We start from the raw sequence: 24,804 nt of genomic DNA on the forward strand, positions 1-24,804 counted from the left end.
ACCAATTTAATGATGATGACCGAATGTGTACCGAAGGTGTATGCCCAGTGTTAGAAGCTGCACTCGCTACTTCGGCCTGCTAGCTCAGTCGGTTAGAGCGTCGTGCTAATAACGCGAAGGTCGTAGGTTCGTTCCCTGCGCAGGCCAGTATTTTTTATTGTGTTCTACTGGCCGTCACCTGGTGTCAGGTGTGTAGCTAGACAATTTAAAGACCAATTTATTGATGATGACCGAATGTGTACCGAGGCGTACGCCCAGTGTTAGAAGCTGCACTCGCTACTACGGCCTGCTAGCTCAGTCGGTTAGAGCGTCGTGCTAATTACGCGAAGGTCTTAGGTTCGATCTCTGCAAAGGCAAGTATTTTTTATTGTGTTCTACTGGCCGTCATCTGGTGTCGGGTGTGTATCTAGACAATTTAAAGACCAATTTAATGATGATGACCGAATGTGTACCGAAGGTGTATGCCCAGTGTTAGTAGCCGCACTCGCTACTCCGGCCGGCTAGCTCAGTCGGTTAGAGCGTCGTGCTAATAACGCGAAGGTCGTAGGTTCGATCCCTGCGCAGGCCAGTATTTTTTATTGTGTTCTACTGGCCGTCACTTGGTGTTGGGTGTGTATCTAGACAATTTAAAGACCAATTTAATGATGATGACCGAATGTGTACCGAAGGTGTATGCCCAGTGTTAGAAGCTGCACTCGCTACTACGGCCTGCTAGCTCAGTCGGTTAGAGCGTCGTGCTAATAACGCGAAGGTCGTAGGTTCGATCCCTGCGCAGGCCAGTATTTTTTATTGTGTTCTACTGGCCGTCACCTGGTGTCGGGTGTGTATCTAGACAATTTAAAGACCAATTTAATGATGATGACCGAATGTGTACCGAAGGCGTATGCCCAGTGTTAGAAGCCGCACTCTCTACTCCGGCGTGCTAGCTCAGTCGGTTAGAGCATCGTGCTAATAACGGGAAGGTCGTAGGTTCGATCCCTGCGCAGGCCAGTACTTTTTATTGTGTTCTACTGGCCGTCACCTGGTAACGCGTGCGTAGCTAGATCTTTTAAAGACCAATTTATTGATGATGACCGAATGTGTACCGAAGGCGTATGCCCAGTGTTAGAAGCCGCACTCGCTACTGCGGCCTGCTAGCTCAGTCGGTTAGAGCGTTGTGCTAATAACGCGAAGGTCGTAGGTTCGATCCTTGCGCAGGCCAGTACTTTTTATTGTGTTCTACTGGCCATCACCTGGTGTCGGGTGTTCAGCTAGACAATTTAAAGACCAATTTATTGATGATGACCGAATGTGTACCGAGGCGTATGCCCAGTGTTAGAAGCCGCGCTCGCTACTGCAGCCTGCTAGCTCAGTAAGTTGGAGCGTCGTGCAAATAAAGCGAAGGTCGTAGGTTCGATCCCTGCGCAGGCCAGTATTTTTATTGTATTCTACTGGCCGTCACCTGGTGTCGGGTGTGTATCTAGACAATTTAAAGACCAATTTAATGATGATGACCGAATGTGTACCGAAGGTGTATGCCCAGTGTTCGAAGCCGCACTTGCTACTCCGGCCTGCTAGCTCAGTCGGTTAGAGCGTCGTGCTAATAACGCGAAGGTCGTAGGTTCGATCCCTGCGCAGGCCAGTACTTTTTATTGTGTTCTACTGGCCGTCACCAGGTGTCATGTGTAGCTAGACAATTCAAAGACCAATTTATTGATGATGACCGAATGTGTACCGAAGGCGTATGCCAAGTGTTAGAAGCCGCCCTCGCTAATTCGGCCTGCTAGCTCAGTCGGTAAGAGCGTCGTGCTAATAACACGAAGGTCGTAGGTTCGATCCCTGCGCAGGCCAGTACTTTTTATTGTGTTCTACTGGCCGTCACCTGTGTCAGGTGTGTAGCTAGCCAATTTAAAGAGCAATTTATTGATGATGACCGAAAGTGTACCGAGGCGTACGCCCAGTGTTAGAAGCCGCACTCGCTACTGCGGCCTGCTAGCTCAGTCAGTTGGAGCGTCGTGCTAATAACGCGAAGGTCGTAGGTTCGATCCCTGCGCAGGCCAGTATTTTTTATTGTCTTCTACTGGCCGTCACTTGGTGTCGGGTGTGTATCTAGACAATTTCAAGACCAATTTAATGATGATGACTGAATGTGTACCGAGGCGTACGCCCAGTGTTAGAAGCCGCACTCGCTACTGCGGCCTGCTAGCTCAGTCGGTTGGAGCGTCGTGCTAATAACGCGAAGGTCGTAGGTTCGATCCCTGCGCAGGCCAGTACTTTTTATTGTGTTCTACTGGCCGTCACCTGGTGTCAGGTGTGTAGCTAGACAATTTAAAGACCAATTTATTGATGACCGAATGTGTACCGAAGGCGTATGCCAAGTGTTAGAAGCCGCACTCGCTAATTCGGCCTGCTAGCTCAGTCGGTTAGAGCGTCGTGCTAATTACGCGAAGGTCTTAGGTTCGATCCCTGCAAAGGCAAGTATTTTTTATTGTGTTCTACTGGCCGTCATCTGGTGTCGGGTGTGTATCTAGACAATTTAAAGACCAATTTAATGATGATGACCGAATGTGTACCGAAGGTGTATGCCCAGTGTTAGAAGCCGCACTCGCTACTCCGGCCGGCTAGCTCAGTCGGTTAGAGCGTCGTGCTAATAACGCGAAGGTCGTAGGTTCGATCCATGCGCAGGCCAGTATTTTTTATTGTGTTCTACTGGCCGTCACCTGGTGTCGGGTGTGTATCTAGACAATTTAAAGACCAATTTATTGATGATGACCGAATGTGTACCGAAGGTGTATGCCCAGTGTTAGAAGCTGCACTCGCTACTACGGCCTGCTAGCTCAGTCGGTTAGAGCGTCGTGCTAATAACGCGAAGGTCGTAGGTTCGATCCCTGCGCAGGCCAGTATTTTTTATTGTGTTCTACTGGCCGTCACCTGGTGTCGGGTGTGTATCTAGACAATTTAAAGACCAATTTAATGATGATGACTGAATGTGTACCGAAGGTGTATGCCCAGTGTTAGAAGCCGCACTCTCTAATCCGGCGTGCTAGCTCAGTCGGTTAGAGCATCGTGCTAATAACGCGAAGGTCGTAGGTTCGATCCCTGCGCAGGCCAGTACTTTTTATTGTGTTCTACTGGCCGTCACCTGGTAACGCGTGCGTAGCTAGACAATTTAAAGACCAATTTATTGATGATGACCGAATGTGTACCGAAGGCGTATGCCCAGTGTTAGAAGCTGCACTCGCTACTGCGGCCTGCTAGCTCAGTCGGTTAGAGCGTTGTGCTAATAACGCGAAGGTCGTAGGTTCGATCCTTGCGCAGGCCAGTACTTTTTATTGTGTTCTACTGGCCGTCACCTGGTGTCGGGTGTTCAGCTAGACAATTTAAAGACCAATTTATTGATGATGACGGAATGTGTACCGAGGCGTATGCCCAGTGTTAGAAGCCGCGCTCGCTACTGTAGCCTGCTAGCTCAGTAATTGGAGCGTCGTGCAAATAAAGCGAAGGTCGTAGGTTCGATCCCTGCGCAGGCCAGTATTTTTTATTGTGTTCCACTGGCCGTCACCTGTTGTCGGGTGTTCAGCTAGACAATTTCAAGACCAATTTATTGATGATAACCGAATGTGTACCGAGGCGTATGCCCAGTGTTAGAAGCCGCGCTCGCTACTGCGGCCTGCTAGCTCAGTCGGTTAGAGCGTCGTGCTAATAACGCGAAGGTCTTAGGTTCGATCCCTGCACAGAAAAGTATTTTTTATTGTGTTCTACTGGCCGTCACCTGGTGTCAGGTGTGTAGCTAGACAATTTAAAGACCAATTTATATGATGACCGAATGTGTACCGAGGCGTACGCCCAGTGTTAGAAGCTGCACTCGCTACTACGGCCTGCTAGCTCAGTCGGTTAGAGCGTCGTGCTAATTACGCGAAGGTCTTAGGTTCGATCCCTGCAAAGGCAAGTATTTTTTATTGTGTTCTACTGGCCGTCATCTGGTGTCGGGTGTGTATCTAGACAATTTAAAGACCAATTTAATGATGATGACCGAATGTGTACCGAAGGTGTATGCCCAGTGTTAGTAGCAGCACTCGCTACTACGGCCTGCTAGCTCAGTCGGTTAGAGCGTCGTGCTAATAACGCGAAGGTCGTAGGTTCGATCTCTGCGCAGGCCAGTATTTTTTATTGTGTTCTACTGGCCGTCACCTGGTGTCGGGTGTGTATCTAGACAATTTATAGACCAATTTATAGATGATGACCGAATGTGTACCGAAGGCGTATGCCCCGTGTTAGAAGCCGCACTCTCTACTCCGGCGTGCTAGCTCAGTCGGTTAGAGCATCGTGCTAATAACGGGAAGGTCGTAGGTTCGATCCCTGCGCAGGCCAGTACTTTTTATTGTGTTCTACTGGCCGTCACCTGGTAACGCGTGCGTAGCTAGATCTTTTAAAGACCAATTTATTGATGATGACCGAATGTGTACCGAAGGCGTATGCCCAGTGTTAGAAACCGCACTCGCTACTGCGGCCTGCTAGCTCAGTCGGTTAGAGCGTTGTGCTAATAACGCGAAGGTCGTAGGTTCGATCCTTGCGCAGGCCAGTACTTTTTATTGTGTTCTACTGGCCGTCACCTGGTGTCGGGTGTTCAGCTAGACAATTTAAAGACCAATTTATTGATGATGACCGAATGTGTACCGAGGCGTATGCCCAGTGTTAGAAGCCGGGCTCGCTACTGCAGCCTGCTAGCTCAGTAAGTTGGAGCGTCGTGCAAATAAAGCGAAGGTCGTAGGTTCGATCCCTGCGCAGGCCAGTATTTTTATTGTGTTCTACTGGCCGTCACCTGGTGTCGGGTGTGTATCTAGACAATTTAAAGACCAATTTAATGATGATGACCGAATGTGTACCGAAGGTGTATTCCCAGTGTTCGAAGCCGCACTCGCTACTCCGGCCTGCTAGCTCAGTCGCTTAGAGCGTCGTGCTAATTACGCGAAGGTTGTAGGTTCGATCCCTGCGCAGGCCAGTACTTTTTATTGTGTTCTACTGGCCGTCACCTGGTGTCATGTGTAGCTAGCCAATTTAAAGAGCAATTTATTGATGATGACCGAATGTGTACCGAGGCGTACGCCCAGTGTTAGAAGCCGCACTCGCTACTGCGGCCTGCTAGCTCAGTCAGTTGGAGCGTCGTGCTAATAACGCGAAGGTCGTAGGTTCGATCCCTGCGCAGGCCAGTATTTTTTATTGTCTTCTACTGGCCGTCACTTGGTGTCGGGTGTGTATCTAGACAATTTAAAGACCAATTTAATGATGATGACCGAATGTGTACCGAAGGTGTATGCCCAGTGTTAGAAGCTGCACTCGCTACTACGGCCTGCTAGCTCAGTCGGTTAGAGCATCGTGCTAATAACGCGAAGGTCGTAGGTTCGATCCCTGCGCAGGCCAGTACTTTTTATTGTGTTCTACTGGCCGTCACCTGGTAACGCGTGCGTAGCTAGACAATTTAAAGACCAATTTATTGATGATGACCGAATGTGTACCGAGGCGTACGCCCAGTGTTAGAAGCCGCACTCGCTACTGCGGCCTGCTAGCTCAGTCAGTTGGAGCGTCGTGCTAATAACGCGAAGGTCGTAGGTTCGATCCCTGCGCAGGCCAGTATTTTTTATTGTCTTCTACTGGCCGTCACTTGGTGTCGGGTGTGTATCTAGACAATTTAAAGACCAATTTAATGATGATGACCGAATGTGTACCGAAGGTGTATGCCCAGTGTTAGAAGCTGCACTCGCTACTACGGCCTGCTAGCTCAGTCGGTTAGAGCATCGTGCTAATAACGCGAAGGTCGTAGGTTCGATCCCTGCGCAGGCCAGTACTTTTTATTGTGTTCTACTGGCCGTCACCTGGTAACGCGTGCGTAGCTAGACAATTTAAAGACCAATTTATTGATGATGACCGAATGTGTACCGAAGGCGTATGCCCAGTGTTAGAAGCTGCACTCGCTACTACGGCCTGCTAGCTCAGTCGGTTAGAGCATCGTGCTAATAACGCGAAGGTTGTAGGTTCGATCCCTGCGCAGGCCAGTACTTTTTATTGTGTTCTACTGGCCGTCACCTGGTGTCATGTGTAGCTAGACAATTCAAAGACCAATTTATTGATGATGACCGAATGTGTACCGAAGGCGTATGCCCAGTGTTAGAAGCCGCGCTCGCTACTGCGGCCTGCTAGCTCAGTCGGTTAGAGCGTCGTGCTAATAACGCGAAGGTCTTAGGTTCGATCCCTGCACAGAAAAGTATTTTTTATTGTGTTCTACTGGCCGTCATCTGGTGTCGGGTGTGTATCTAGACAATTTAAAGACCAATTTAATGATGATGACCGAATGTGTACCGAAGGTGTATGCCCAGTGTTAGAAGCTGCACTCGCTACTCCGGCCTGCTAGCTCAGTCGGTTAGAGCATCGTGCTAATAACGGGAAGGTCGTAGGTTCGATCCCTGCGCAGGCCAGTACTTTTTATTGTGTTCTACTGGCCGTCACCTGGTAACGCGTGCGTAGCTAGATCTTTTAAAGACCAATTTATTGATGATGACCGAATGTGTACCGAAGGTGTATGCCCAGTGTTAGAAGCTGCACTCGCTACTCCGGCCTGCTAGCTCAGTCGGTTAGAGCGTCGTGCTAATAACGCGAAGGTCGTAGGTTCGTTCCCTGCGCAGGCCAGTATTTCTTATTGTGTTCTACTGGCCGTCACCTGGTGTCAGGTGTGTAGCTAGACAATTTAAAGACCAATTTATTGATGATGCACGAATGTGTACCGAGGCGTACGCCCAGTGTTAGAAGCTGCACTCGCTACTACGGCCTGCTAGCTCAGTCGGTTAGAGCGTCGTGCTAATTACGCGAAGGTCTTAGGTTCGATCCCTGCAAAGGCAAGTATTTTTTATTGTGTTCTACTGGCCGTCATCTGGTGTCGGGTGTGTATCTAGACAATTTAAAGACCAATTTAATGATGATGACCGAATGTGTACCGAAGGTGTATGCCCAGTGTTAGAAGCCGCACTCTCTAATCCGGCGTGCTAGCTCAGTCGGTTAGAGCATCGTGCTAATAACGCGAAGGTCGTAGGTTCAATCCCTGTGCAGGCCAGTACTTTTTATTGTGTTCTACTGGCTGTCACCTGGTAACGCGTGCGTAGCTAGACAATTTAAAGACCAATTTATTGATGATGACCGAATGTGTACCGAAGGCGTATGCCCAGTGTTAGAAGCCGCGCTCGCTACTGCGGCCTGCTAGCTCAGTCGGTTAGAGCGTCGTGCTAATAACGCAAAGGTCTTAGGTTCGATCCCTGCACAGAAAAGTACTTTTTATTGTGTTCTACTGGCCGTCATCTGGTGTCGGGTGTGTATCTAGACAATTTAAAGACCAATTTAATGATGATGACCGAATGTGTACCGAAGGTGTATGCCCAGTGTTAGTAGCCGCACTCGCTACTCCGGCCGGCTAGCTCAGTCGGTTAGAGCGTCGTGCTAATAACGCGAAGGTCGTAGGTTCGATCCCTGCGCAGGCCAGTATTTTTTATTGTGTTCTACTGGCCGTCACTTGGTGTCGGGTGTGTAGCTAGACAACTTAAAGACCAATTTATTGATGATGACCGAATGTGTACCGAAGGCGTATTCCGAGTGTTAGAAGCCGTACTCGCTAATTCGGCCTTCTAGCTCAGTCGGTTAGAGCGTCGTGCTAATAACGCGAAGGTCGTAGGTTCGATCCCTGCGCAGGCCAGTGCTTTTTATTGTGTTCTACTGGCCGTCACCTGGTGTCGGGTGTGTATCTAGACAATTTAAAGACCAATTTATTGATGATGACCGAATGTGTACCGAAGGCGTATGCCCAGTGTTAGAAGCTGCACTCGCTACTACGGCCTGCTAGCTCAGTCGGTTAGAGCATCGTGCTAATAACGCGAAGGTTGTAGGTTCGATCCCTGCGCAGGCCAGTACTTTTTATTGTGTTCTACTGGCCGTCACCTGGTGTCATGTGTAGCTAGACAATTCAAAGACCAATTTATTGATGATGACCGAATGTGTACCGAAGGCGTATGCCCAGTGTTAGAAGCCGCGCTCGCTACTGCGGCCTGCTAGCTCAGTCGGTTAGAGCGTCGTGCTAATAACGCGAAGGTCTTAGGTTCGATCCCTGCACAGAAAAGTATTTTTTATTGTGTTCTACTGGCCGTCACCTGGTAACGCGTGCGTTGCTAGACAATTTAAAGACCAATTTATTGATGATGACCGAATGTGTACCGAAGGCGTATGCCCAGTGTTAGAAGCCGCACTCGCTACTGCGGCCTGCTAGCTCAGTCGGTTAGAGCGTTGTGCTAATAACGCGAAGGTCGTAGGTTCGATCCCTGCGCAGGCCAGTATTTTTTATTGTGTTCTACTGGCCGTCACCTGGTGTCAGGTGTGTAGCTAGACAATTTAAAGACCAATTTATTGATGATGACCGAATGTGTACCGAGGCGTACGCCCAGTGTTAGAAGCTGCACTCGCTACTACGGCCTGCTAGCTCAGTCGGTTAGAGCGTCGTGCTAATTACGCGAAGGTCTTGGGGTTGGTTCCCTGCAAAGGCAAGTATTTTTTATTGTGTTCTACTGGCCGTCACCTGGTGTCAGGTGTGTAGCTAGACAATTTAAAGACCAATTTATTGATGATGACCGAATGTGTACCGAGGCGTACGCCCAGTGTTAGAAGCTGCACTCGCTACTACGGCCTGCTAGCTCAGTCGGTTAGAGCGTCGTGCTAATTACGCGAAGGTCTTAGGTTCGATCCCTGCAAAGGCAAGTATTTTTTATTGTGTTCTACTGGCCGTCATCTGGTGTCGGGTGTGTATCTAGACAATTTAAAGACCAATTTAATGATGATGACCGAATGTGTACCGAAGGTGTATGCCCAGTGTTAGTAGCCGCACTCGCTACTCCGGCCGGCTAGCTCGGTCGGTTAGAGCGTCGTGCTAATAACGCGAAGGTCGTAGGTTCGATCCCTGCGCAGGCCAGTATTTTTTATTGTGTTCTACTGGCCGTCACTTGGTGTCGGGTGTGTATCTAGACAATTTAAAGACCAATTTAATGATGATGACCGAATGTGTACCGAAGGTGTATGCCCAGTGTTAGAAGCTGCACTCGCTACTACGCCCTGCTAGCTCAGTCGGTTAGAGCGTCGTGCTAATAACGCGAAGGTCGTAGGTTCGATCCCTACGCAGGCCAGTATTTTTTATTGTGTTCTACTGGCCGTCACCTGGTGTCGGGTGTGTATCTAGACAATTTAAAGACCAATTTAATGATGATGACCGAATGTGTACCGAAGGCGTATGCCCAGTGTTAGAAGCCGCACTCTCTACTCCGGCGTGCTAGCTCAGTCGGTTAGCGCGTCGTGCTAATAACGCGAAGGTCGTAGGTTAAATCCCTGCGCAGGCCAGTACTTTTTATTGTGTTCTACTGGCCGTCACCTGGTGTCGCGTGTGTAGCTAGACAACTTAAAGACCAATTTATTGATGATGACCGAATGTGTACCGAAGGCGTATTCCGAGTGTTAGAAGCCGTACTCGCTAATTCGGCCTTCTAGCTCAGTCGGTTAGAGCGTCGTGCTAATAACGCGAAGGTCGTAGGTTCGATCCCTGCGCAGGCCAGTGCTTTTTATTGTGTTCTACTGGCCGTCACCTGGTGTCGGGTGTGTATCTAGACAATTTAAAGACCAATTTAATGATGATGACCGAATGTGTACCGAAGGTGTATGCCCAGTGTTAGAAGCTGCACTCGCTACTACGGCCTGCTAGCTCAGTCGGTTAGAGCGTCGTGCTAATAACGCGAAGGTCGTAGGTTCGATCCCTGCGCAGGCCAGTATTTTTTATTGTCTTCTACTGGCCGTCACTTGGTGTCGGGTGTGTATCTAGACAATTTAAAGACCAATTTAATGATGATGACCGAATGTGTACCGAAGGTGTATGCCCAGTGTTAAAAGCTGCACTCGCTACTACGGCCTGCTAGCTCAGTCGGTTAGAGCATCGTGCTAATAACGCGAAGGTCGTAGGTTCGATCCCTGCGCAGGCCAGTACTTTTTATTGTGTTCTACTGGCCGTCACCTGGTAACGCGTGCGTAGCTAGACAATTTAAAGACCAATTTATTGATGATGACCGAATGTGTACCGAAGGCGTATGCCCAGTGTTAGAAGCTGCACTCGCTACTACGGCCTGCTAGCTCAGTCGGTTAGAGCATCGTGCTAATAACGCGAAGGTCGTAGGTTTGATCCCTGCGCAGGCCAGTACTTTTTATTGTGTTCTACTGGCCGTCACCTGGTAACGCGTGCGTAGCTAGACAATTTAAAGACCAATTTATTGATGATGACCGAATGTGTACCGAGGCGTATGCCCAGTGTTAGAAGCCGCGCTCGCTACTGTAGCCTGCTAGCTCAGTAAGTTGGAGCGTCGTGCAAATAAAGCGAAGGTCGTAGGTTCGTTCCCTGCGCAGGCCAGTATTTTTTATTGTGTTCTACTGGCCGTCACCTGTTGTCGGGTGTTCAGCTAGACAATTTCAAGACCAATTTATTGATGATAACCGAATGTGTACCGAGGCGTATGCCCAGTGTTAGAAGCCGCGCTCGCTACTGCGGCCTGCTAGCTCAGTCGGTTAGAGCGTCGTGCTAATAACGCAAAGGTCTTAGGTTCGATCCCTGCACAGAAAAGTATTTTTTATTGTGTTCTACTGGCCGTCATCTGGTGTCGGGTGTGTATCTAGACAATTTAAAGACCAATTTAATGATGATGACCGAATGTGTACCGAAGGTGTATGCCCAGTGTTAGTAGCCGCACTCGCTACTCCGGCCGGCTAGCTCAGTCGGTTAGAGCGTCGTGCTAATAACGCGAAGGTCGTAGGTTCGATCCCTGCGCAGGCCAGTATTTTTTATTGTGTTCTACTGGCCGTCACTTGGTGTCGGGTGTGTAGCTAGACAACTTAAAGACCAATTTATTGATGATGACCGAATGTGTACCGAAGGCGTATTCCGAGTGTTAGAAGCCGTACTCGCTAATTCGGCCTTCTAGCTCAGTCGGTTAGAGCGTCGTGCTAATAACGCGAAGGTCGTAGGTTCGATCCCTACGCAGGCCAGTGCTTTTTATTGTGTTCTACTGGCCGTCACCTGGTGTCGGGTGTGTATCTAGACAATTTAAAGACCAATTTATTGATGATGACCGAATGTGTACCGAAGGCGTATGCCCAGTGTTAGAAGCTGCACTCGCTACTACGGCCTGCTAGCTCAGTCGGTTAGAGCATCGTGCTAATAACGCGAAGGTTGTAGGTTCGATCCCTGCGCAGGCCAGTACTTTTTATTGTGTTCTACTGGCCGTCACCTGGTGTCATGTGTAGCTAGACAATTCAAAGACCAATTTATTGATGATGACCGAATGTGTACCGAAGGCGTATGCCCAGTGTTAGAAGCCGCGCTCGCTACTGCGGCCTGCTAGCTCAGTCGGTTAGAGCGTCGTGCTAATAACGCGAAGGTCTTAGGTTCGATCCCTGCACAGAAAAGTATTTTTTATTGTGTTCTACTGGCCGTCACCTGGTAACGCGTGCGTAGCTAGACAATTTAAAGACCAATTTATTGATGATGACCGAATGTGTACCGAAGGCGTATGCCCAGTGTTAGAAGCCGCACTCGCTACTGCGGCCTGCTAGCTCAGTCGGTTAGAGCGTTGTGCTAATAACGCGAAGGTCGTAGGTTCGATCCCTGCGCAGGCCAGTATTTTTTATTGTGTTCTACTGGCCGTCACCTGGTGTCAGGTGTGTAGCTAGACAATTTAAAGACCAATTTATTGATGATGACCGAATGTGTACCGAGGCGTACGCCCAGTGTTAGAAGCTGCACTCGCTACTACGGCCTGCTAGCTCAGTCGGTTAGAGCGTCGTGCTAATTACGCGAAGGTCTTGGGGTTGGTTCCCTGCAAAGGCAAGTATTTTTTATTGTGTTCTACTGGCCGTCACCTGGTGTCAGGTGTGTAGCTAGACAATTTAAAGACCAATTTATTGATGATGACCGAATGTGTACCGAGGCGTACGCCCAGTGTTAGAAGCTGCACTCGCTACTACGGCCTGCTAGCTCAGTCGGTTAGAGCGTCGTGCTAATTACGCGAAGGTCTTAGGTTCGATCCCTGCAAAGGCAAGTATTTTTTATTGTGTTCTACTGGCCGTCATCTGGTGTCGGGTGTGTATCTAGACAATTTAAAGACCAATTTAATGATGATGACCGAATGTGTACCGAAGGTGTATGCCCAGTGTTAGTAGCCGCACTCGCTATTCCGGCCGGCTAGCTCAGTCGGTTAGAGCGTCGTGCTAATAACGCGAAGGTCGTAGGTTCGATCCCTGCGCAGGCCAGTATTTTTTATTGTGTTCTACTGGCCGTCACTTGGTGTCGGGTGTGTATCTAGACAATTTAAAGACCAATTTAATGATGATGACCGAATGTGTACCGAAGGTGTATGCCCAGTGTTAGAAGCTGCACTCGCTACTACGGCCTGCTAGCTCAGTCGGTTAGAGCGTCGTGCTAATAACGCGAAGGTCGTAGGTTCGATCCCTACGCAGGCCAGTATTTTTTATTGTGTTCTACTGGCCGTCACCTGGTGTCGGGTGTGTATCTAGACAATTTAAAGACCAATTTAATGATGATGACCGAATGTGTACCGAAGGCGTATGCCCAGTGTTAGAAGCCGCACTCTCTACTCCGGCGTGCTAGCTCAGTCGGTTAGCGCGTCGTGCTAATAACGCGAAGGTCGTAGGTTAAATCCCTGCGCAGGCCAGTACTTTTTATTGTGTTCTACTGGCCGTCACCTGGTGTCGCGTGTGTAGCTAGACAACTTAAAGACCAATTTATTGATGATGACCGAATGTGTACCGAAGGCGTATTCCGAGTGTTAGAAGCCGTACTCGCTAATTCGGCCTTCTAGCTCAGTCGGTTAGAGCGTCGTGCTAATAACGCGAAGGTCGTAGGTTCGATCCCTGCGCAGGCCAGTGCTTTTTATTGTGTTCTACTGGCCGTCACCTGGTGTCGGGTGTGTATCTAGACAATTTAAAGACCAATTTAATGATGATGACCGAATGTGTACCGAAGGTGTATGCCCAGTGTTAGAAGCTGCACTCGCTACTACGGCCTGCTAGCTCAGTCGGTTAGAGCGTCGTGCTAATAACGCGAAGGTCGTAGGTTCGATCCCTGCGCAGGCCAGTATTTTTTATTGTCTTCTACTGGCCGTCACTTGGTGTCGGGTGTGTATCTAGACAATTTAAAGACCAATTTAATGATGATGACCGAATGTGTACCGAAGGTGTATGCCCAGTGTTAAAAGCTGCACTCGCTACTACGGCCTGCTAGCTCAGTCGGTTAGAGCATCGTGCTAATAACGCGAAGGTCGTAGGTTCGATCCCTGCGCAGGCCAGTACTTTTTATTGTGTTCTACTGGCCGTCACCTGGTAACGCGTGCGTAGCTAGACAATTTAAAGACCAATTTATTGATGATGACCGAATGTGTACCGAAGGCGTATGCCCAGTGTTAGAAGCTGCACTCGCTACTACGGCCTGCTAGCTCAGTCGGTTAGAGCATCGTGCTAATAACGCGAAGGTCGTAGGTTTGATCCCTGCGCAGGCCAGTACTTTTTATTGTGTTCTACTGGCCGTCACCTGGTAACGCGTGCGTAGCTAGACAATTTAAAGACCAATTTATTGATGATGACCGAATGTGTACCGAGGCGTATGCCCAGTGTTAGAAGCCGCGCTCGCTACTGTAGCCTGCTAGCTCAGTAAGTTGGAGCGTCGTGCAAATAAAGCGAAGGTCGTAGGTTCGTTCCCTGCGCAGGCCAGTATTTTTTATTGTGTTCTACTGGCCGTCACCTGTTGTCGGGTGTTCAGCTAGACAATTTCAAGACCAATTTATTGATGATAACCGAATGTGTACCGAGGCGTATGCCCAGTGTTAGAAGCCGCGCTCGCTACTGCGGCCTGCTAGCTCAGTCGGTTAGAGCGTCGTGCTAATAACGCGAAGGTCTTAGGTTCGATCCCTGCACAGAAAAGTATTTTTTATTGTGTTCTACTGGCCGTCATCTGGTGTCGGGTGTGTATCTAGACAATTTAAAGACCAATTTAATGATGATGACCGAATGTGTACCGAAGGTGTATGCCCAGTGTTAGAAGCTGCACTCGCTACTCCGGCCTGCTAGCTCAGTCGGTTAGAGCGTCGTGCTAATAACGCGAAGGTCGTAGGTTCGTTCCCTGCGCAGGCCAGTATTTCTTATTGTGTTCTACTGGCCGTCACCTGGTGTCAGGTGTGTAGCTAGACAATTTAAAGACCAATTTATTGATGATGACCGAATGTGTACCAAGGCGTACGCCCAGTGTTAGAAGCTGCACTCGCTACTACGGCCTGCTAGCTCAGTCGGTTAGAGCGTCGTGCTAATTACGCGAAGGTCTTAGGTTCGATCCCTGCAAAGGCAAGTATTTTTTATTGTGTTCTACTGGCCGTCATCTGGTGTCGGGTGTGTATCTAGACAATTTAAAGACCAATTTAATGATGATGACCGAATGTGTACCGAAGGTGTATGCCCAGTGTTAGTAGCCGCACTCGCTACTCCGGCCGGCTAGCTCAGTCGGTTAGAGCGTCGTGCTAATAACGCGAAGGTCGTAGGTTCGATCCCAGCGCAGGCCAGTATTTTTTATTGTGTTCTACTGGCCGTCACCTGGTGTCAGGTGTGTAGCTAGACAATTTAAAGACCAATTTATTGATGATGACCGAATGTGTACCGAGGCGTACGCCCAGTGTTAGAAGCTGCACTCGCTACTACGGCCTGCTAGCTCAGTCGGTTAGAGCGTCGTGCTAATTACGCGAAGGTCTTAGGTTCGATCCCTGCAAAGGCAAGTATTTTTTATTGTGTTCTACTGGCCGTCACCTGGTGTCAGGTGTGTAGCTAGACAATTTAAAGACCAATTTATTGATGATGACCGAATGTGTACCGAGGCGTACGCCCAGTGTTAGAAGCTGCACTCGCTACTACGGCCTGCTAGCTCAGTCGGTTAGAGCGTCGTGCTAATTACGCGAAGGTCTTAGGTTCGATCCCTGCAAAGGCAAGTATTTTTTATTGTGTTCTACTGGCCGTCATCTGGTGTCGGGTGTGTATCTAGACAATTTAAAGACCAATTTAATGATGATGACCGAATGTGTACCGAAGGTGTATGCCCAGTGTTAGTAGCCGCACTCGCTACTCCGGCCGGCTAGCTCAGTCGGTTAGAGCGTCGTGCTAATAACGCGAAGGTCGTAGGTTCGATCCCTGCGCAGGCCAGTATTTTTTATTGTGTTCTACTGGCCGTCACTTGGTGTCGGGTGTGTATCTAGACAATTTAAAGACCAATTTAATGATGATGACCGAATGTGTACCGAAGGTGTATGCCCAGTGTTAGAAGCTGCACTCGCTACTACGGCCTGCTAGCTCGGATTCCACTTCCGGCCACCGTAGTGTACGGACGTGGCGGCATGAGCTCCGGCGATATCGGAGCGGCATCAACGGCCCAGCTCGGTCGTGGTACCAGGAACATGGACGAATCGTCACAGGATTATCAGATTATTTTGCCCCGACTGCCATCAAATGATTCAACGCTGCATACTGTCTTTTTGCACGCTGATATCAAGGCGCGGCCGTATCGCGTTGAGGATTTCAGGGACGCTCTTATTCGTTTGGCTTTGCTTCCCGAGGTTGCTGCCTTGGGGGCGTACCAAATGAATCATGTTTGGGCCATCACTTTCAAGGACGAGGAGGGCAAGAAGAGAATACTCGCTGCTGGGGACATTGTGGTGAAGAACCAGCGCTGTATCACTATCGACCCTAACCACCAGGATACGAAGCTGAAGATACACTGGCTATTGTTTAACGTTCCTGACGACGAGGTGAGGGCAGCGTTGGCTCCTTATGGCAAGGTGAACGAAATAGTGCGAGAGCGCTGGCGCGTGTATGGATGCACCGACAAAGGCTCTTCGACGCGAGTGGTGAGCATCAGGCTCAAAGCTGGCCTCACGGTGGATGACCTCCCACATCAGTTGCGGATTGCCGGAGACCTCACGCTAGTTGTCGTCGCGGGAAGAGCACCGCTATGCCTGCGTTGCCGCGGAACAGGTCATATTAGGAGGGATTGCCGAGCCCCACGTTGTACAGTGTGTCGGCGTTTTGGGCATAATGAGAGCGGCTGTATGAGAACATATGCAAGTGTAGCAGGGCCCGCGGGAGGCGAAGAACTTTCCGAGCATCACATGGACGAGGCTGAAGCAGAAGAGCTGATAGGGGCGCGTCGGGAGGAACCGAAACCCAAGTTGACGCCCCTTACGCCACGCCCCACAGGTGCTGAGACGACGTTTAACAAAGACAAGGGTTCTACAAAAGACGTGCAATCCACGAGGAACACACAAGATATAACGGCGCTTGCAGCACAGGAAGAAATGTCGGAAAACATGGACACGTCAAATACATGTAAAAGGCCCAGGGAAGAGGCGGAAGGCCAGAAGGCAGCTACAACGAAAGAAGTGGAGGAACCACCGGCCAAGGCGATGAACGTGCGCCGTAGACCGGCACCTAACATCCTCAGCGAACGTCGAATAGCCGAGAACCTCCCACCAACCCAGGTGCAACAGACACAACCGCCGCAGCAGCAACCAGTGCCGAATCAGCAGACGTTGCATCAGCGACTGACAGATCATCAACAGAAGGGGCCTTCAGCGGGGCCCCCTTCAGATCAAAAGCCCCCGTAAGGTGGGGGTCGGGATTAAGTGACACAAGTATTGACCCGGCGGAAGCACCAACAAATGGAGCGCAGTGGTGAAGTGTGCATAATGTGCTGCGTGAAACGTGCGCGGCGCTCTACTTTTGTGATCAAAAGAGAGGGGACCTATCAGACCATATCGAACCTTGGACCTGATGGTGATAAAGGAGTATCAGAGGTGAGAACCATGTGGCCGGGACGGCCATTCACGTCCTAATGGCTACGAGCGTCGAAGCAGAATTGAGAGTTGCGACTCTCAATGTCAGGGGACTTGCCGCTCGACGAAGGCAGTATCAATTAAGTCGTTTGATGCTTGAACGTGATCTCGATGTTATTGCCATTCAGGAAACAAAAGTTGAAGGGCAAGATCAGACTGACCGAATGGTGTCCCCTTTTAGAGCCCGGTACGATGTGTGTGTGTCTCATGCCGTTGGAATGTCGGCGGGTTGTGCACTGTTCCTTAAAAATTCTATTGGTATAGTTGAGGAGACTGTAACTGTGTCTAGTACTGGGAGATTCATAGTTTGCGATTTTACATATAATAATAAAAAATGGCGAGTTGTCTGTGTTTACGCACCGAACAAAGAAGTTGAACGTAAATTATTGTTTGAGAATTTACAGACTTTTCTTAGCTGTGGCAGGATTGTCATTATGCTCGGCGACTTTAATTGTGTTTGCAACCCTCAGGACAGAGCAAAAAAAGCAGCCATAAAAGACCAAAGTGCAACGCTACTCTGCACTATTGTACAAGATTGTCATCTCGAAGATGTTGGTGATGTGCTCTCTGCAGAAGAGCACTTCACACACTTTCAGAACGAAAGCCATGCGAGGCTAGACAGAGCCTATGTGTCAGTAGAGTTAATGCGAGTATGTTCGAATTATGAAGTAAAAAGTGTGTCTTTCAGTGACCACAGTTTAGTAATGTTCACTATAGGGTATAAACAGAAGAAGACACGCTTTAACTGGGATGTGTGGAAATTAAACGACTTATTATTAAAAGATGAATTGTTCGTTGAAGCTGTGCAGGATTCCATTAACAAAATGTTAGCTGAGCCTCAAGCGAACGTGATTGAAGCCTGGGAGCGTTTTAAGGAGGTAACAAAGATGAAAGCCATAGAAAGATCCGGTGTGTTACATAGAGCCAAAAAGGAAAAAGAAAAAGATTTGCAATGTCAGTTAGACTTCGCATTGAGTCTAGAAAGTAAAATGCCAGGAAAGTACACAAAAGGAAATAAGGCAGATTAAAAACCAATTGGAGGCAATTGACATTGAAAAATATAGAGGGGCGGTGATAAGGGCACGTGCAGAAAAATTATCTCTCGGCGAAACACCAACAAAGCGTGCACTTGGGGATGAAAAAAGATACGCCAAGCGAAATGAAATCAAAGCGATTGCAACTGATAGCGGTATTGTACGTGAAGAGACAGCAATTGAGCAAGTATTTGTCGAATATTTCCGAGGCATACTTGGCCGAAAAGTGAAGGCAGAGGAAGGGTTTGAGGCTCAGTTTCTGCATTTGATACCAAAGCTCTCTGATAACGAGAGAGAGCAGCTGGAGATAGCGATTGAAGTGTCCGAAATAGAAAAGGCTATTGATGACCTAGCGGCTGGCAAAGCACCGGGACCTGATGGATTTGGTGCCGCATTGTACAAGACTTTTAAAGGTGTTATTTCTGTTGCCTTACATCGTGTCTTCACGGAGGCTATAAGATTAAAGGTTCTGCCCGGCTCATTTAAAAAGACGCACGTAATACTCATACCGAAAACTGACGACCCCAAAAAATTATTGTCCGTCAAGTCGTACCGACCAATCAGTTTAGCCAACACAGACTATAAAGTGTTTATGAAGGTTCTTGCAGGCAGGTTGCAAAGGATGATGAAAATACTAGTTGGACCACACCAGACTTGTGGTATAAAAGGACGCACAATAAATACAAATGTTCATGTAGCGAGAAGCGTGCTGGAGAGTTGCGATGTGTTTGGTAGCAAGGTTGCAATGTTGCAATTAGATCTGGAAAAAGCCTTTGACCGTGTAAATCATGATATCCTTTTTTTGATATTAGAATATGTTAATGTAGGGTCTGTCATTTTGGACGGGGTAAAAATGGCCTATAGAGAGTGCTTTACGAGTATTGTAATTAATGGGCGACTTACTGAAAGCTTTCAAGTGACAAACGGTGTGCGGCAAGGTGATCCCATTTCGGCTTTATTATTTGCAATATATATGGAACCTTTCTGCATGAAGATTATTAGCAATGAAACAATAAAAGGGTACCAGCTAATGAACAGTGAAGTTAAAATGCTAACATATGCCGACGATATCGCCGTGTTTTGTAGCGATAAGGAAAGTGTCAGTGAAGTGATACGTCATGTGGCCTTTTTTTGCAAGATGACAGGCAGTGCAGTAAACTGGGACAAATGCCTAGGCTTGTGGCATGGTTCTTGGGAGACCACCCCACAAAACTTTGCAAATATGAACTGGTCACTTGTACCGACGAAGTATCTCGGAGTACCCCTCCAGCATTACAAAAACACGGATGATTACTGGAAAGAGATATGTGAGAGCACTCGTGAGAAGACAAGAAACTGGGGTGGTAGGGAACTTTCTATGTTTTCTAGAGCGACTGCATGCAATTGGTTTATTGTTTGCAAAGTATGGTATGTTCTGCAGTTCCTATTTATGTCGAGAGCAAATGTGCAGAAATTGCATCGAGTCTTAGCTGTGTTTGTTTGGGGGTCGGTTTGGGAGCGTACGAGTCGAACAAACTTATTTCATTCACTAAGAAATGGCGGTTTAGGATTGGCTCACCTCTTCCTCAAGCAAATTGTGTCTAGATATATTTTTTTACGCGACCAATGTAACCCGTTTGTGAGAACATTTCTACAAATTGTACTTTCTAATAAGATTCCTGATTATGTGGTATCAAGTATGTCTGTGAAATGTAACCTACGCGGATATTTAAGAGAAGTTATAATGGCATATGAAATACTGAGAGTGAGATTTTCAATGGAATATTTATCTGTTGTAAAGAGAAAACGTCTTTACAGAGATTTACGTGACGTAATGCTGCCTCAGCCTATCTACAGATCAGTATACCAGGTTGGTGCTGAACGTGACGTATTGAAGAGAGTGAAAATGATGACCGTACGCGCAAGTGCAAAGACATTTTTTTTTCAGCTGCACAGCGGAACATTGCCCGTAAAACCATGGTTACAAGAAAAGGGTTTCTTTGTTCCGTGGTCGATGGACTGCCTTATCTGTAAGAAACCCGAGACTGTCAACCACATTTTTCTTGATTGCTGGGATGCTGTTTTTCTGTGGGACATTCTGCAGCGTACTTTGAAAAAGGACTTGCCTATCACACCACACGGTATTAGATTCTTGGCTGTAGAAAATGAGGATGGTGTGCCTTATGATATGTTTATGTTGCTTGTGCTTCACAGCGTGTGGCGAACTAGAATGGCAGTAAGACACGTAGATAAAGATGCCCGATGTGCGCATGAATACTTCACGGAAAGTATTGTATACATAAGAGACGTGTTATCTTCCAGAGAAGAAAGACCCGAATGGGTGTCGTTGTTGAATGTGTTGGCTACAATGAAGCAGTTTTAAATGAAACCAGTCACAGCCAGGCTGGTGTTTTTTAAACTTGTTTAAATGTGATCGTAAATTGTATTTCTTTTGTGCGAAGCCGGCAATAAAGAAAAAAAAAAAAAAAAACGGCCTGCTAGCTCAGTCGGTGAGAGCGTCGTGCTAATAACGCGAAGGTCGTAGGTTCGATCCCTGCGCAGGCCAGTATTTTTTATTGTGTTCTACTGGCCGTCACCTGGTGTCGGGTGTGTATCTAGACAATTTAAAGACCAATTTAATGATGATGACCGAATGTGTACCGAAGGCGTATGCCCAGTGTTAGAAGCCGCACTCTCTACTCCGGCGTGCTAGCTCAGTCGGTTAGCGCGTCGTGCTAATAACGCGAAGGTCGTAGGTTAAATCCCTGCGCAGGCCAGTACTTTTTATTGTGTTCTACTGGCCGTCACCTGGTGTCGCGTGTGTAGCTAGACAACTTAAAGACCAATTTATTGATGATGACCGAATGTGTACCGAAGGCGTATGCCGAGTGTTAGAAGCCGTACTCGCTAATTCGGCCTGCTAGCTCAGTCGGTTAGAGCGTCGTGCTAATAACGCGAAGGTCGTAGGTTCGATCCCTGCGCAGGCCAGTGGTTTTTATTGTGTTCTACTGGCCGTCACCTGGTGTCGGGTGTGTATCTAGACAATTTAAAGACCAATTTAATGATGATGACCGAATGTGTACCGAAGGCGTATGCCCAGTGTAAGAAGCCGCACTCGCTACTCCGGCCGGCTAGCTCAGTCGGTTAGAGCGTCGTGCTAATAACGCGAAGGTTGAAGGTTCGATCCCTGCGCAGGCCAGTACTTTTTATTGTGTTCTACTGGCCGTCACCTGGTGTCGGGTGTTCAGCTAGACAATTTAAAGACCAATTTATTGATGATGACAGAATGTGTACCGAGGCGTATGCCCAGTGTTAGAAGCCGCGCTCGCTACTGCAGCCTGCTAGCTCAGTAAGTTGGAGCGTCGTGCAAATAAAGCGAAGGTCGTAGGTTCGATCCCTGCGCCGGCCAGTATTTTTATTGTGTTCTACTGGCCGTCACCTGGTGTCGGGTGTGTATCTATACAATTTAAAGACCAATTTAATGATGATGACCGAATGTGTACCGAAGGTGTATGCCCAGTGTTAGAAGCTGCACTCGCTACTACGGCCTGCTAGCTCAGTCGGTTAGAGCGTCGTGCTAATTACGCGAAGGTCTTAGGTTCGATCCCTGCAAAGGCAAGTATTTTTTATTGTGTTCTACTGGCCGTCATCTGGTGTCGGGTGTGTATCTAGACAATTTAAAGACCAATTTAATGATGATGACCGAATGTGTACCGAAGGTGTATGCCCAGTGTTAGTAGCCGCACTCGCTACTCCGGCCGGCTAGCTCAGTCGGTTAGAGCGTCGTGCTAATAACGCGAAGGTCGTAGGTTCGATCCCTGCGCAGGCCAGTATTTTTTATTGTGTTCTACTGGCCGTCACTTGGTGTCGGGTGTGTATCTAGACAATTTAAAGACCAATTTAATGATGATGACCGAATGTGTACCGAAGGTGTATGCCCAGTGTTAGAAGCTGCACTCGCTACTACGGCCTGCTAGCTCGGATTCCACTTCCGGCCACCGTAGTGTACGGACGTGGCGGCATGAGCTCCGGCGATATCGGAGCGGCATCAACGGCCCAGCTCGGTCGTGGTACCAGGAACATGGACGAATCGTCACAGGATTATCAGATTATTTTGCCCCGACTGCCATCAAATGATTCAACGCTGCATACTGTCTTTTTGCACGCTGATATCAAGGCGCGGCCGTATCGCGTTGAGGATTTCAGGGACGCTCTTATTCGTTTGGCTTTGCTTCCCGAGGTTGCTGCCTTGGGGGCGTACCAAATGAATCATGTTTGGGCCATCACTTTCAAGGACGAGGAGGGCAAGAAGAGAATACTCGCTGCTGGGGACATTGTGGTGAAGAACCAGCGCTGTATCACTATCGACCCTAACCACCAGGATACGAAGCTGAAGATACACTGGCTATTGTTTAACGTTCCTGACGACGAGGTGAGGGCAGCGTTGGCTCCTTATGGCAAGGTGAACGAAATAGTGCGAGAGCGCTGGCGCGTGTATGGATGCACCGACAAAGGCTCTTCGACGCGAGTGGTGAGCATCAGGCTCAAAGCTGGCCTCACGGTGGATGACCTCCCACATCAGTTGCGGATTGCCGGAGACCTCACGCTAGTTGTCGTCGCGGGAAGAGCACCGCTATGCCTGCGTTGCCGCGGAACAGGTCATATTAGGAGGGATTGCCGAGCCCCACGTTGTACAGTGTGTCGGCGTTTTGGGCATAATGAGAGCGGCTGTATGAGAACATATGCAAGTGTAGCAGGGCCCGCGGGAGGCGAAGAACTTTCCGAGCATCACATGGACGAGGCTGAAGCAGAAGAGCTGATAGGGGCGCGTCGGGAGGAACCGAAACCCAAGTTGACGCCCCTTACGCCACGCCCCACAGGTGCTGAGACGACGTTTAACAAAGACAAGGGTTCTACAAAAGACGTGCAATCCACGAGGAACACACAAGATATAACGGCGCTTGCAGCACAGGAAGAAATGTCGGAAAACATGGACACGTCAAATACATGTAAAAGGCCCAGGGAAGAGGCGGAAGGCCAGAAGGCAGCTACAACGAAAGAAGTGGAGGAACCACCGGCCAAGGCGATGAACGTGCGCCGTAGACCGGCACCTAACATCCTCAGCGAACGTCGAATAGCCGAGAACCTCCCACCAACCCAGGTGCAACAGACACAACCGCCGCAGCAGCAACCAGTGCCGAATCAGCAGACGTTGCATCAGCGACTGACAGATCATCAACAGAAGGGGCCTTCAGCGGGGCCCCCTTCAGATCAAAAGCCCCCGTAAGGTGGGGGTCGGGATTAAGTGACACAAGTATTGACCCGGCGGAAGCACCAACAAATGGAGCGCAGTGGTGAAGTGTGCATAATGTGCTGCGTGAAACGTGCGCGGCGCTCTACTTTTGTGATCAAAAGAGAGGGGACCTATCAGACCATATCGAACCTTGGACCTGATGGTGATAAAGGAGTATCAGAGGTGAGAACCATGTGGCCGGGACGGCCATTCACGTCCTAATGGCTACGAGCGTCGAAGCAGAATTGAGAGTTGCGACTCTCAATGTCAGGGGACTTGCCGCTCGACGAAGGCAGTATCAATTAAGTCGTTTGATGCTTGAACGTGATCTCGATGTTATTGCCATTCAGGAAACAAAAGTTGAAGGGCAAGATCAGACTGACCGAATGGTGTCCCCTTTTAGAGCCCGGTACGATGTGTGTGTGTCTCATGCCGTTGGAATGTCGGCGGGTTGTGCACTGTTCCTTAAAAATTCTATTGGTATAGTTGAGGAGACTGTAACTGTGTCTAGTACTGGGAGATTCATAGTTTGCGATTTTACATATAATAATAAAAAATGGCGAGTTGTCTGTGTTTACGCACCGAACAAAGAAGTTGAACGTAAATTATTGTTTGAGAATTTACAGACTTTTCTTAGCTGTGGCAGGATTGTCATTATGCTCGGCGACTTTAATTGTGTTTGCAACCCTCAGGACAGAGCAAAAAAAGCAGCCATAAAAGACCAAAGTGCAACGCTACTCTGCACTATTGTACAAGATTGTCATCTCGAAGATGTTGGTGATGTGCTCTCTGCAGAAGAGCACTTCACACACTTTCAGAACGAAAGCCATGCGAGGCTAGACAGAGCCTATGTGTCAGTAGAGTTAATGCGAGTATGTTCGAATTATGAAGTAAAAAGTGTGTCTTTCAGTGACCACAGTTTAGTAATGTTCACTATAGGGTATAAACAGAAGAAGACACGCTTTAACTGGGATGTGTGGAAATTAAACGACTTATTATTAAAAGATGAATTGTTCGTTGAAGCTGTGCAGGATTCCATTAACAAAATGTTAGCTGAGCCTCAAGCGAACGTGATTGAAGCCTGGGAGCGTTTTAAGGAGGTAACAAAGATGAAAGCCATAGAAAGATCCGGTGTGTTACATAGAGCCAAAAAGGAAAAAGAAAAAGATTTGCAATGTCAGTTAGACTTCGCATTGAGTCTAGAAAGTAAAATGCCAGGAAAGTACACAAAAGGAAATAAGGCAGATTAAAAACCAATTGGAGGCAATTGACATTGAAAAATATAGAGGGGCGGTGATAAGGGCACGTGCAGAAAAATTATCTCTCGGCGAAACACCAACAAAGCGTGCACTTGGGGATGAAAAAAGATACGCCAAGCGAAATGAAATCAAAGCGATTGCAACTGATAGCGGTATTGTACGTGAAGAGACAGCAATTGAGCAAGTATTTGTCGAATATTTCCGAGGCATACTTGGCCGAAAAGTGAAGGCAGAGGAAGGGTTTGAGGCTCAGT

At 48.4% G+C, this 24,804-nt stretch overlaps 2 protein-coding genes and 55 non-coding genes across 57 annotated transcripts; all 57 read left to right on the forward strand.

Moving 5' to 3' along the window:
• Positions 1-73: 73 nt before the first annotated feature.
• On the forward strand, positions 74-147 carry TRNAI-AAU (transfer RNA isoleucine (anticodon AAU)). Its single transcript has one exon. It is a non-coding gene; the product is annotated as a tRNA-Ile (tRNA).
• A 347-nt stretch (positions 148-494) lies between these two features.
• Positions 495-568, forward strand: TRNAI-AAU (transfer RNA isoleucine (anticodon AAU)). Its single transcript has one exon. It is a non-coding gene; the product is annotated as a tRNA-Ile (tRNA).
• Positions 569-705: 137 nt separating this feature from the next.
• TRNAI-AAU (transfer RNA isoleucine (anticodon AAU)) lies at positions 706-779 on the forward strand. Its single transcript has one exon. It is a non-coding gene; the product is annotated as a tRNA-Ile (tRNA).
• A 137-nt stretch (positions 780-916) lies between these two features.
• Positions 917-990, forward strand: TRNAI-AAU (transfer RNA isoleucine (anticodon AAU)). Its single transcript has one exon. It is a non-coding gene; the product is annotated as a tRNA-Ile (tRNA).
• A 137-nt stretch (positions 991-1,127) lies between these two features.
• TRNAI-AAU (transfer RNA isoleucine (anticodon AAU)) lies at positions 1,128-1,201 on the forward strand. The gene has a single exon. It is a non-coding gene; the product is annotated as a tRNA-Ile (tRNA).
• A 346-nt stretch (positions 1,202-1,547) lies between these two features.
• On the forward strand, positions 1,548-1,621 carry TRNAI-AAU (transfer RNA isoleucine (anticodon AAU)). The gene has a single exon. It is a non-coding gene; the product is annotated as a tRNA-Ile (tRNA).
• A 135-nt stretch (positions 1,622-1,756) lies between these two features.
• Positions 1,757-1,830, forward strand: TRNAI-AAU (transfer RNA isoleucine (anticodon AAU)). Its single transcript has one exon. It is a non-coding gene; the product is annotated as a tRNA-Ile (tRNA).
• Positions 1,831-1,965: 135 nt separating this feature from the next.
• On the forward strand, positions 1,966-2,039 carry TRNAI-AAU (transfer RNA isoleucine (anticodon AAU)). Its single transcript has one exon. It is a non-coding gene; the product is annotated as a tRNA-Ile (tRNA).
• A 136-nt stretch (positions 2,040-2,175) lies between these two features.
• Positions 2,176-2,249, forward strand: TRNAI-AAU (transfer RNA isoleucine (anticodon AAU)). The gene has a single exon. It is a non-coding gene; the product is annotated as a tRNA-Ile (tRNA).
• Positions 2,250-2,594: 345 nt separating this feature from the next.
• TRNAI-AAU (transfer RNA isoleucine (anticodon AAU)) lies at positions 2,595-2,668 on the forward strand. Its single transcript has one exon. It is a non-coding gene; the product is annotated as a tRNA-Ile (tRNA).
• Positions 2,669-2,805: 137 nt separating this feature from the next.
• TRNAI-AAU (transfer RNA isoleucine (anticodon AAU)) lies at positions 2,806-2,879 on the forward strand. The gene has a single exon. It is a non-coding gene; the product is annotated as a tRNA-Ile (tRNA).
• A 137-nt stretch (positions 2,880-3,016) lies between these two features.
• TRNAI-AAU (transfer RNA isoleucine (anticodon AAU)) lies at positions 3,017-3,090 on the forward strand. The gene has a single exon. It is a non-coding gene; the product is annotated as a tRNA-Ile (tRNA).
• A 137-nt stretch (positions 3,091-3,227) lies between these two features.
• On the forward strand, positions 3,228-3,301 carry TRNAI-AAU (transfer RNA isoleucine (anticodon AAU)). The gene has a single exon. It is a non-coding gene; the product is annotated as a tRNA-Ile (tRNA).
• A 764-nt stretch (positions 3,302-4,065) lies between these two features.
• Positions 4,066-4,139, forward strand: TRNAI-AAU (transfer RNA isoleucine (anticodon AAU)). The gene has a single exon. It is a non-coding gene; the product is annotated as a tRNA-Ile (tRNA).
• Positions 4,140-4,276: 137 nt separating this feature from the next.
• Positions 4,277-4,350, forward strand: TRNAI-AAU (transfer RNA isoleucine (anticodon AAU)). The gene has a single exon. It is a non-coding gene; the product is annotated as a tRNA-Ile (tRNA).
• Positions 4,351-4,487: 137 nt separating this feature from the next.
• On the forward strand, positions 4,488-4,561 carry TRNAI-AAU (transfer RNA isoleucine (anticodon AAU)). The gene has a single exon. It is a non-coding gene; the product is annotated as a tRNA-Ile (tRNA).
• A 346-nt stretch (positions 4,562-4,907) lies between these two features.
• Positions 4,908-4,981, forward strand: TRNAI-AAU (transfer RNA isoleucine (anticodon AAU)). Its single transcript has one exon. It is a non-coding gene; the product is annotated as a tRNA-Ile (tRNA).
• A 134-nt stretch (positions 4,982-5,115) lies between these two features.
• Positions 5,116-5,189, forward strand: TRNAI-AAU (transfer RNA isoleucine (anticodon AAU)). Its single transcript has one exon. It is a non-coding gene; the product is annotated as a tRNA-Ile (tRNA).
• Positions 5,190-5,326: 137 nt separating this feature from the next.
• TRNAI-AAU (transfer RNA isoleucine (anticodon AAU)) lies at positions 5,327-5,400 on the forward strand. Its single transcript has one exon. It is a non-coding gene; the product is annotated as a tRNA-Ile (tRNA).
• A 136-nt stretch (positions 5,401-5,536) lies between these two features.
• Positions 5,537-5,610, forward strand: TRNAI-AAU (transfer RNA isoleucine (anticodon AAU)). The gene has a single exon. It is a non-coding gene; the product is annotated as a tRNA-Ile (tRNA).
• Positions 5,611-5,747: 137 nt separating this feature from the next.
• TRNAI-AAU (transfer RNA isoleucine (anticodon AAU)) lies at positions 5,748-5,821 on the forward strand. Its single transcript has one exon. It is a non-coding gene; the product is annotated as a tRNA-Ile (tRNA).
• A 137-nt stretch (positions 5,822-5,958) lies between these two features.
• TRNAI-AAU (transfer RNA isoleucine (anticodon AAU)) lies at positions 5,959-6,032 on the forward strand. The gene has a single exon. It is a non-coding gene; the product is annotated as a tRNA-Ile (tRNA).
• A 346-nt stretch (positions 6,033-6,378) lies between these two features.
• On the forward strand, positions 6,379-6,452 carry TRNAI-AAU (transfer RNA isoleucine (anticodon AAU)). Its single transcript has one exon. It is a non-coding gene; the product is annotated as a tRNA-Ile (tRNA).
• A 137-nt stretch (positions 6,453-6,589) lies between these two features.
• On the forward strand, positions 6,590-6,663 carry TRNAI-AAU (transfer RNA isoleucine (anticodon AAU)). Its single transcript has one exon. It is a non-coding gene; the product is annotated as a tRNA-Ile (tRNA).
• A 347-nt stretch (positions 6,664-7,010) lies between these two features.
• Positions 7,011-7,084, forward strand: TRNAI-AAU (transfer RNA isoleucine (anticodon AAU)). The gene has a single exon. It is a non-coding gene; the product is annotated as a tRNA-Ile (tRNA).
• Positions 7,085-7,432: 348 nt separating this feature from the next.
• Positions 7,433-7,506, forward strand: TRNAI-AAU (transfer RNA isoleucine (anticodon AAU)). The gene has a single exon. It is a non-coding gene; the product is annotated as a tRNA-Ile (tRNA).
• Positions 7,507-7,643: 137 nt separating this feature from the next.
• TRNAI-AAU (transfer RNA isoleucine (anticodon AAU)) lies at positions 7,644-7,717 on the forward strand. The gene has a single exon. It is a non-coding gene; the product is annotated as a tRNA-Ile (tRNA).
• Positions 7,718-7,854: 137 nt separating this feature from the next.
• On the forward strand, positions 7,855-7,928 carry TRNAI-AAU (transfer RNA isoleucine (anticodon AAU)). The gene has a single exon. It is a non-coding gene; the product is annotated as a tRNA-Ile (tRNA).
• Positions 7,929-8,274: 346 nt separating this feature from the next.
• Positions 8,275-8,348, forward strand: TRNAI-AAU (transfer RNA isoleucine (anticodon AAU)). The gene has a single exon. It is a non-coding gene; the product is annotated as a tRNA-Ile (tRNA).
• A 558-nt stretch (positions 8,349-8,906) lies between these two features.
• TRNAI-AAU (transfer RNA isoleucine (anticodon AAU)) lies at positions 8,907-8,980 on the forward strand. The gene has a single exon. It is a non-coding gene; the product is annotated as a tRNA-Ile (tRNA).
• Positions 8,981-9,117: 137 nt separating this feature from the next.
• Positions 9,118-9,191, forward strand: TRNAI-AAU (transfer RNA isoleucine (anticodon AAU)). The gene has a single exon. It is a non-coding gene; the product is annotated as a tRNA-Ile (tRNA).
• A 137-nt stretch (positions 9,192-9,328) lies between these two features.
• On the forward strand, positions 9,329-9,402 carry TRNAI-AAU (transfer RNA isoleucine (anticodon AAU)). The gene has a single exon. It is a non-coding gene; the product is annotated as a tRNA-Ile (tRNA).
• Positions 9,403-9,539: 137 nt separating this feature from the next.
• On the forward strand, positions 9,540-9,613 carry TRNAI-AAU (transfer RNA isoleucine (anticodon AAU)). Its single transcript has one exon. It is a non-coding gene; the product is annotated as a tRNA-Ile (tRNA).
• A 137-nt stretch (positions 9,614-9,750) lies between these two features.
• On the forward strand, positions 9,751-9,824 carry TRNAI-AAU (transfer RNA isoleucine (anticodon AAU)). The gene has a single exon. It is a non-coding gene; the product is annotated as a tRNA-Ile (tRNA).
• Positions 9,825-9,961: 137 nt separating this feature from the next.
• On the forward strand, positions 9,962-10,035 carry TRNAI-AAU (transfer RNA isoleucine (anticodon AAU)). Its single transcript has one exon. It is a non-coding gene; the product is annotated as a tRNA-Ile (tRNA).
• Positions 10,036-10,172: 137 nt separating this feature from the next.
• On the forward strand, positions 10,173-10,246 carry TRNAI-AAU (transfer RNA isoleucine (anticodon AAU)). Its single transcript has one exon. It is a non-coding gene; the product is annotated as a tRNA-Ile (tRNA).
• Positions 10,247-10,803: 557 nt separating this feature from the next.
• Positions 10,804-10,877, forward strand: TRNAI-AAU (transfer RNA isoleucine (anticodon AAU)). The gene has a single exon. It is a non-coding gene; the product is annotated as a tRNA-Ile (tRNA).
• Positions 10,878-11,014: 137 nt separating this feature from the next.
• Positions 11,015-11,088, forward strand: TRNAI-AAU (transfer RNA isoleucine (anticodon AAU)). The gene has a single exon. It is a non-coding gene; the product is annotated as a tRNA-Ile (tRNA).
• Positions 11,089-11,225: 137 nt separating this feature from the next.
• Positions 11,226-11,299, forward strand: TRNAI-AAU (transfer RNA isoleucine (anticodon AAU)). The gene has a single exon. It is a non-coding gene; the product is annotated as a tRNA-Ile (tRNA).
• Positions 11,300-11,645: 346 nt separating this feature from the next.
• TRNAI-AAU (transfer RNA isoleucine (anticodon AAU)) lies at positions 11,646-11,719 on the forward strand. Its single transcript has one exon. It is a non-coding gene; the product is annotated as a tRNA-Ile (tRNA).
• A 558-nt stretch (positions 11,720-12,277) lies between these two features.
• On the forward strand, positions 12,278-12,351 carry TRNAI-AAU (transfer RNA isoleucine (anticodon AAU)). The gene has a single exon. It is a non-coding gene; the product is annotated as a tRNA-Ile (tRNA).
• Positions 12,352-12,488: 137 nt separating this feature from the next.
• TRNAI-AAU (transfer RNA isoleucine (anticodon AAU)) lies at positions 12,489-12,562 on the forward strand. Its single transcript has one exon. It is a non-coding gene; the product is annotated as a tRNA-Ile (tRNA).
• A 137-nt stretch (positions 12,563-12,699) lies between these two features.
• On the forward strand, positions 12,700-12,773 carry TRNAI-AAU (transfer RNA isoleucine (anticodon AAU)). Its single transcript has one exon. It is a non-coding gene; the product is annotated as a tRNA-Ile (tRNA).
• Positions 12,774-12,910: 137 nt separating this feature from the next.
• TRNAI-AAU (transfer RNA isoleucine (anticodon AAU)) lies at positions 12,911-12,984 on the forward strand. The gene has a single exon. It is a non-coding gene; the product is annotated as a tRNA-Ile (tRNA).
• A 137-nt stretch (positions 12,985-13,121) lies between these two features.
• TRNAI-AAU (transfer RNA isoleucine (anticodon AAU)) lies at positions 13,122-13,195 on the forward strand. The gene has a single exon. It is a non-coding gene; the product is annotated as a tRNA-Ile (tRNA).
• Positions 13,196-13,332: 137 nt separating this feature from the next.
• Positions 13,333-13,406, forward strand: TRNAI-AAU (transfer RNA isoleucine (anticodon AAU)). The gene has a single exon. It is a non-coding gene; the product is annotated as a tRNA-Ile (tRNA).
• A 137-nt stretch (positions 13,407-13,543) lies between these two features.
• Positions 13,544-13,617, forward strand: TRNAI-AAU (transfer RNA isoleucine (anticodon AAU)). The gene has a single exon. It is a non-coding gene; the product is annotated as a tRNA-Ile (tRNA).
• A 557-nt stretch (positions 13,618-14,174) lies between these two features.
• TRNAI-AAU (transfer RNA isoleucine (anticodon AAU)) lies at positions 14,175-14,248 on the forward strand. The gene has a single exon. It is a non-coding gene; the product is annotated as a tRNA-Ile (tRNA).
• Positions 14,249-14,595: 347 nt separating this feature from the next.
• Positions 14,596-14,669, forward strand: TRNAI-AAU (transfer RNA isoleucine (anticodon AAU)). The gene has a single exon. It is a non-coding gene; the product is annotated as a tRNA-Ile (tRNA).
• Positions 14,670-15,226: 557 nt separating this feature from the next.
• On the forward strand, positions 15,227-15,300 carry TRNAI-AAU (transfer RNA isoleucine (anticodon AAU)). The gene has a single exon. It is a non-coding gene; the product is annotated as a tRNA-Ile (tRNA).
• A 184-nt stretch (positions 15,301-15,484) lies between these two features.
• LOC142776860 (uncharacterized) lies at positions 15,485-17,785 on the forward strand. Its single transcript, XM_075881202.1, has one exon. The coding sequence runs from the start codon at positions 15,492-15,494 to the stop codon at positions 16,755-16,757; it is 1,266 nt and encodes a 421-aa protein (XP_075737317.1). The 5' UTR covers positions 15,485-15,491; the 3' UTR covers positions 16,758-17,785.
• A 2,705-nt stretch (positions 17,786-20,490) lies between these two features.
• On the forward strand, positions 20,491-20,564 carry TRNAI-AAU (transfer RNA isoleucine (anticodon AAU)). Its single transcript has one exon. It is a non-coding gene; the product is annotated as a tRNA-Ile (tRNA).
• Positions 20,565-20,701: 137 nt separating this feature from the next.
• On the forward strand, positions 20,702-20,775 carry TRNAI-AAU (transfer RNA isoleucine (anticodon AAU)). The gene has a single exon. It is a non-coding gene; the product is annotated as a tRNA-Ile (tRNA).
• A 137-nt stretch (positions 20,776-20,912) lies between these two features.
• Positions 20,913-20,986, forward strand: TRNAI-AAU (transfer RNA isoleucine (anticodon AAU)). Its single transcript has one exon. It is a non-coding gene; the product is annotated as a tRNA-Ile (tRNA).
• Positions 20,987-21,123: 137 nt separating this feature from the next.
• Positions 21,124-21,197, forward strand: TRNAI-AAU (transfer RNA isoleucine (anticodon AAU)). The gene has a single exon. It is a non-coding gene; the product is annotated as a tRNA-Ile (tRNA).
• Positions 21,198-21,754: 557 nt separating this feature from the next.
• Positions 21,755-21,828, forward strand: TRNAI-AAU (transfer RNA isoleucine (anticodon AAU)). The gene has a single exon. It is a non-coding gene; the product is annotated as a tRNA-Ile (tRNA).
• A 184-nt stretch (positions 21,829-22,012) lies between these two features.
• Positions 22,013-24,313, forward strand: LOC142776861 (uncharacterized). Its single transcript, XM_075881203.1, has one exon. The coding sequence runs from the start codon at positions 22,020-22,022 to the stop codon at positions 23,283-23,285; it is 1,266 nt and encodes a 421-aa protein (XP_075737318.1). The 5' UTR covers positions 22,013-22,019; the 3' UTR covers positions 23,286-24,313.
• Positions 24,314-24,804: the final 491 nt, after the last annotated feature.

The sequence above is a fragment of the Rhipicephalus microplus genome, chromosome X (genome assembly GCF_043290135.1).
Source record: "Rhipicephalus microplus isolate Deutch F79 chromosome X, USDA_Rmic, whole genome shotgun sequence".
Taxonomy (NCBI): domain Eukaryota; kingdom Metazoa; phylum Arthropoda; class Arachnida; order Ixodida; family Ixodidae; genus Rhipicephalus; species Rhipicephalus microplus.

What these genes read in the sequence shown, in the direction of transcription:
- LOC142776860 (XM_075881202.1), top strand. Translation starts at nt 15,492, where the DNA reads ATGAGCTCCGGCGATATCGGAGCGGCATCAACGGCCCAGCTCGGTCGT.
- LOC142776861 (XM_075881203.1), top strand. Translation starts at nt 22,020, where the DNA reads ATGAGCTCCGGCGATATCGGAGCGGCATCAACGGCCCAGCTCGGTCGT.